Source organism: Pygoscelis adeliae, unplaced genomic scaffold, assembly GCF_000699105.1.
Source record: "Pygoscelis adeliae isolate BGI_AS28 unplaced genomic scaffold, ASM69910v1 Scaffold11, whole genome shotgun sequence".
Lineage (NCBI taxonomy): Eukaryota > Metazoa > Chordata > Aves > Sphenisciformes > Spheniscidae > Pygoscelis > Pygoscelis adeliae.
The window spans coordinates 227664-234372 of record NW_008824059.1 but is presented as its reverse complement, the minus strand read 5'-3'; the positions used below and the strand labels follow the sequence as shown (position 1 = coordinate 234372).

The 6709-nt window shown below is 53.1% G+C and overlaps 1 protein-coding gene across 1 annotated transcript in view; it reads left to right on the top strand.

Annotated features, from left to right (window-relative positions):
* The first annotated feature begins 4692 nt into the window (after positions 1-4692).
* NTN1 (netrin 1) overlaps positions 4693-6709 on the top strand; it is a 51385-nt gene continuing 49368 nt past the window's right edge. The window contains exons 1-2 of the mRNA XM_009334065.1: positions 4693-4759; positions 4965-5153. Of these exons, the coding sequence (XP_009332340.1) occupies positions 4693-4759; positions 4965-5153 (256 nt within the window). The remainder of the gene's footprint in view (positions 4760-4964; positions 5154-6709) is intronic.

Genomic DNA, 6709 nt, shown 5'->3' with positions numbered 1-6709 from the left:
TGCAAAAATTAAAACAAAATGTTTTGGGGGTTTTGTTTGTTTAAAAAAGCAGTTTGCATTTTGGGAATTGCCAAAATGTAAGTTTTGGAAGGGTGGGGTCTTTTGAAAGGGCAGCATTGTCATTGCTGAATGAAAACCGCGGAGAGGAATGTGTCTGGGGAGACGCAGGGCGCTGGGACGCGGGGCCCAGGGGACACGGCGGCAGCACAAAAGACCACAACTACAGCTTCCACCGCACAGCTCCAGCCTGCGCCTCCCATTCACGTATCTCCTTTCATTCTCCCAAATGGAAAATCCTGCCCGCCTTGACCTTCTTCGACGGATTCATTTGACCAAGTCACAGTTTTTAATGCGGAGATGCTTCTGCTGTAGTTTCTTCACCCGGCTCCAAACCACAGCTTTCCCCTTTTCCACTCTGACCTTCTCCAGGTTTCTGAACATCTGCATTTAAATAATATCTGGTTATTCATATCGGAGCCTGGTGGCCCAGGTAGAGACTGTTTGATGAAGCTCCGTACATCTGTGTGCAATAAAATCAGCAAACAAAAAGCTTGTGAGATCTTTGGCAAAATAAGAGAAAGAAGAGAGCAGGAGACAGCAGCACTGAGCTTAGTTGAGCAACTGGAGCCAAAACCTTTCATCGGAGAGGACTCAGCACCTGGCACATGTTTTGCCTATAGCTGGGTCTGCGCTGGGTCTGCAGCCTGTGCAGGGGTGTCTTCTCTACGGGGTGAAAAGCAAAGCTTGGGGAGTGTAGGTGATCCACCAATATTGGGAGGTGATTTTAGTTACAGCTGGTGAAGGCGTTCATAGAAAGAAAAGATGTGTTGCTAAAGAGCCACTTACTGTGGCAGGGAAATTCAAACGAAGAAGCACTGGCTGGAAATTAAAGCCAGGCCAATTCATGTTAGGAACGAGGCAAAATGCTTTAGCACAGCGGGGGATTAACCGTCGGGCCAAGGGAGAGGGTGGGCAGGAGCCACGTTTCCTGAGTGCCTCTGTCCAGGGAAGATGTGGCTGGGTGAGCCGCACGCCCTGCCCATGGCACCCAGGGACCTTGCGCAGATTTGGAGCTGGGATCCAAAAGCATCATGACCTGCTGCTGGGTCCCTGTCGGTCCTAACGGCTCCCAACAATAGCGGTGTGCCCCAGCATTGCCCGCGCTCAGCATCTCTGGGCCCGCACCAATGGTTTTCTCCGAGGCTGTAGCACCAGTGTGATGGATCCCATCACGACGTGTCCCAGCTCGTCCCCAGCAAGGACTTTCTGACGCCTAGATGCGTCGTTTATTGCATTGCCCTAACTATTCCGTCCCTATGCACTATTGTAAGGAAAAAATAGGATGGCTATTTCCCTTCAGTCAGACCAAGCCTCTTCCATTGGGCATCTGCAGACACATCAGGCTACAGACAGAGCTGCCAGCTGGCACTGGCTGGTGGCCAGTGGTGCACAGCACTGGCCACTCAAGACCCAGGCACTCAGGGTGAGCACAGGAGACGGTAATTTCAATTAAAACCACTCTCCTTGAGTCGGTTTGGCCCCTTCTGTCTGCACAAACAAGTGGATCAGGAGGGGGTGGATGATGGAAAAGCATCCATGTGCATGGGGTTAGGAGGCAAACGGTGCCCAACGGATGTCCTCGGTGCCCTGGGAGTGCAGGTGGAAGGAGGGGACAGAGCCAAGGCTAAGCTGACGGAGCCAAAAAAACCTGAGAATTCACAGTGAAGGGGTGGCCATCGCCCCCAGGCTGATTGCAGTGCTTGCGGGGAGCTGGCAGGGAGGCCAAGTGCAGGGACACTGGGCATGGAGAGGGGCTCCCCCAGCCCACACCTTCTCCCAGCTCATTCACTCCCTCCTGGGAGGGTTTATACCCCAAGGCATACACAATCTTTAGGTCGTTTGCTCTGGATGAGGACAGGGACGGCTGTTTTGGGGAGCTCCTTGCAGCTTCTTGTGATGTTCAGCTTCTTCCCTTCTCCAGACACTGGATTTTCCCATCCCTGGAAGATCAATATAAAATTGATCCCGGGAGCAGGGCTGCGAGCAGCTCTGCACACTCCACTTATTCCTCCACATTCCCATGCAGCTCTGCCCTGGTGGGACCAGCTGAAATATTTGCAAAGATCTTGAGAAAATCCCAGGATTTCTGTTTTCCTGGCTTTGCAAAAACATTTCTGCTTATCAAGCAACCCAAAGAAATGTCAAGATTTTCACTCACTCAGCTTTGAATTTTAAAAAGGGATTTGCCAATGCAATCTTGCAAAACACTCAAGTACCAAGTCCAGCTCTCCTAAAATACAGGTTTTAGGAGGAGGTGAGCTTTCATGCTCTTTGGAAAACACACATTTCTGCCAACTTCAATGAAGAACTAGGTCTTCTGTGAGGCCATGCCACCCCCTGGAGAAATGTCTCCTCATGTTGGTCAATAGGCACTAAATCCTGTGGTTTGCAGCACCAGAGTCAGAGCTGCTAGTGAGTCTCAAGGCTTTGAACGATGGAGATGTGCCTGCATGGTCACAGGCTGCAGCAGGGATGACAGACCCTCAGACTGAGGGACTTAATTTCTTCCTCTGCTTGAGCTGAGTCCTGAGGCCGTGCCATTGATACAGGTGTTGCCTTGGTGGTTAGCTATAGCCAAGAGGACATCCTTCATGTGGCAGCCCTGGTGTGACTCTCAGCCGGTCCACGCCTGGGGGAAGGCTCTGCCCTCAGTGGAGGAACCAGCCTTCAGCCCTGTGCTCCTGCACGCCCGGGAAAAAGGTTTAATCTCAGCACCTCGGTCGCCTCTCTGTAAAACAAGGATTGGGACTTCAAAAATGCCGCCTCCTTCCCGAAAGCTTAGCTCATGCATTCTGCAGGGCAGGAATCACCCCTAATCCCCTATTTGTACTGCGCTGACTGCGACGGAGCCATCGTGCTGGCGGGGGCTGCTCGGCACGCTGTGAGAAAGGGGGAATACCATAGCTGAGCCGCTGCTGGGGTGCTCCTAGCAAAGCACAAAGTGCTTTTCCTGAGATTAAGGTGGAAGGGGAAAAAAGTACGAGGGGGGACGCAGAAAGCGCCCAGTGTGTGCTCCCGCGCTTCTTTTAGATGCAAACAGGCTGTTTAAGTGCGCTTGCAGCATCAGCAAATGTGTCTGTGGGCCCAGCCAGATCTAAACAGCAGCAATTCCCTCTGCATGCAGGAGCTGTGTCTCCAGCCTCCTTGATGGTTGTCTCCTGTTTTGGGAGATGACAAATGCACCCGCAGGCTGGTGGGCTCATCTAAGGAGAGGCAAACCGCAGTTCAAAGTTGTGGCCCCACTCGGTGTCAGGAATCTCACTTTTTCACCGCTGGCAAACCGCTCTCGGGCCGCTCTTCTCACCATTAGCGTGTTGGTGGCTGCTTCTCCTGCTCTGCCAGCGTTTGGTGGGGACGTGAGGTTGGGCCTCACCACGTCAGCCAGAGGAATTCAGATTGCAAAGCACAGAGAGAGCAGTCTCCGTCCTGCTGGTCGGACGTGTCCAGAGGATTTTGCTCTCCCGTTTGCTTTCATGTCATGAGTTAGCTGGGGATTGTTCCTGATAAATAATCCAGAACTGCACTGTAATTTTCTGGGCTGAAATTTGATAATTAAGCAAATATAGCATGTCTTTGTCTTGGGCAAGCACCATAAGGTAAACAGGAAGGAATGAGGGATTAAGATGTCTCTGCTCTAAAGGAAGGTGACAAGCCCAGAGCCGTGACACCTTCGTGCCGAGCCGAGAGGCCCAGCTGTGGGATGGCATTGCACAGATGCATTGTTCGGGGGTGAAGAGCAAATAAAAGCAAAGGGAAAAGAAAACAAGCTATAAAATTCTCGGCAAAGCACAGAGCCCCAGCAACTGCCTCTTGATGTTCCTGTGACAGCTCTGGGGAGAGGCAGGCGAGGGGTCGAGCTTTTGAAGTCCTTAAGTTGTCCTTTGCAAAGGCCCCCTGTTAAAATAGTCCCTGTGTTGACATTAGGCTGCATATGGTGGAGAAATTGGACATCTCCCGGCAGGTTCAGTCACAGCACATGCAATCAAAGCAGAGGGGGACTTTTTGGTGTTTGACTAACTGGGCGTCAGGCTGGCCCTGTCCCAGCTGCAGGATGAGAGATGCGGAGGCAGAGGTGAGGTTTTATCAGCAAGTTCAGGGCTGCAGACACGTAACAGAGCCTTGTGCTATGGGTACCAAGCACGGGAAGGAAAGCCGGGGAAGAAGCTAGCTAGGAAGGTCTTGAAATGATATTTGGAGCTCAAACACACATGTGTCAGGACTGGTGAGAGTGGGAATGCCAGGAAAGTTGGGCAGGTGATGTTGGAAACCCCCTTTCCCCCAGGGGCAGACAGAGGGGGCTCCCAGGATGTTGGGAAGCGGGGGGGGGTTTTGCAGCAGTTTGGGGGGGGGCTTTGTACCGAGCAGTAGCATGATACCATGCTACTGGTAAGCTACCTACGTGCTACCTACGAAGCACCACAGTGCGAGAACGGATGAGAAGGGAGATAAGCAGTGCTCACATAGGGCAAAGCGCTTGCGACAAAGCCGGAGGAGCAGCCGGGGGGCTGTGCGTTGCCGTTTCTGTTTCCTAACCACGGATGGGCTCCCCGCCCTCGCAGCCCTGCCTGCACCCAGCTTTTAGTTCACATTAAGAGTGGGGAGAGGCAAAAGGCATATTTGTTGCAAGTCACGATGGTGAAACAAGCTCTTGGTGACCTCAGCTTCCCCTCCAAAAAGCTGGACTCACCACATAGCACTGGTCAAGGAGGGATGCGGGTTAGCAGTTGGCTTCCCATAGCCAGAGGTGCCACCAGAGCATCCCATCCTGTGACACCCCCGCTGCGGCGGGGCACCCCGGGCAGGACCTCGAGGGTGCCCAGCCCCACGCACACGGGCTCCCCCGGGGTTGGCACCTCCGTGGCCGGGTGCAGATGCTGACAGTCTCCACTCTTTGCCTCTCGCAGCCTGCAACTGCAACCTCCACGCCCGGCGGTGCCGCTTCAACATGGAGCTCTACAAGCTGTCGGGGCGCAAGAGTGGCGGCGTCTGCCTGAACTGCCGGCACAACACTGCGGGGCGGCACTGCCACTACTGCAAGGAGGGCTTCTACCGGGACCTCAGCAAGCCCATCTCCCACCGCAAGGCCTGCAAAGGTACCGGGTCCGGGGTGGGACCGCCGGGACTGCACAGCCCCTTCTTCTCCCACCCCTTCCTGCTGCTCCTGCTTCCACAGCTCTTGCTCTCGCCAAACTCCTCCTGTTCCTTCCTCTCCCAAACCAAGCCCTTGAAATGACTTTTCTTACCCCCACGTTCCCTGCCATCACCTCTCTGTGGTCTCCCCAGCCTCCTGGTGAGGACAACACCATCAAAATACAAAAAGTCCTCACTGCTGAGGATGACTTTAAATTATTTCAGATTTTATCACTTATAAATCGTGCTTCATCTGCTCCGATAGCCACAGCTAACTTGGTCATCATATATATAAGGGCAGAGTTGCACAAAATCCCAGGTACAGGGTTAGATGTAGCATCTGTAGATCAGCCTCCTCCAAACACCCGTCTCCTGCTCCCACCCTCCACCCTCGCCCCCAGAGCTGCTGGGGGCACAGGCAGCGCTTAACCCACGCACAAAACATTTCGCTCCTCGGGACGAGGCGAGAACGGTAAAACAGGAAACAATTTTATTTTGAGCTCAGCAAATGGAGTTTTTTGAGGTTTCCTCTTCTCCTACGGTGGATGTGAAGGCAAGCAGGGCTTCAGCTGGCGCAGGAGCAGCAATAAGAGCAAATCCTGCAAATGAACTTTTTTAACTCTCAGCTGTCTGCTGGAAGAGATATAAATCCTGAACCTGAGACGCAGCTAAAGGAATCAAGCAAACATTCAAAAGCCAGATTAGAAGATGCTGGGGTTTCCCGCAGAAACTTTCAGCTCTTTTCTCTCTAAAGACTCGTTTCAACAAGAAACGGAAAGCTTTTTGGCCTGAGTTGGGTATTTTTGGCTGGAAAGCTTTGGGTCTTCAGCGTTTTCAATTTTTTAATGAAAACGCTTCTTCATGGGTTTTTTTTTTTTTTTCTTTCCACTGAAAACAGACGTTCTTTGCCAAAGCAGAAAAAGAAATCACTTCTTTAGACAGCCCTACTCCCCCTTTTTTCACCTTGTAAAAACTATTTCAATGAGACATTTTCGACCCGCCCTGCACCGAGGTTGCTAACAAGCTACAGCTTCAGCTGAAGCATGGGCTGGTGGGATGTGAACCCAGCCTGTGGCTCTGGGGGGGAGAGGAGCCGCTGTTTTGGGGTCCAAGGAGCCAGAAGGCAGTGGTGCAGGGGGGGCTGAGCCAATTCCACGCCAGCCCCAACACCCAGCATCCCGGCCGGACCCCTGCTCCGGCAGCGAGCTGCCTGCCGCGTGCGGCCGCGCCTTGCCCCCCAGTCCCGAGCGGATATGTGTCGTAATAAAGTTCATATTTCTGCTTTCACAGCCGCGTCGCAGCCAAACTAACAGCGCGTTAGGTTGAGGCAAACAAAGGGAAATTGTGAAGGCGTGGGCTCTCCTCGAGCAGGACCAGGCAGCAATGCAGGCGGGCATCCATCACCCCCGGGTAGCAACATGCTCACAGAGGCATTTGCTGATGTCCAGTGCCCAATTCTCATTTACCTTCCTGCTCCCCAGAAAGGGTTTCGGGGTGCCGGGGTGGTGGGGGGAATTTA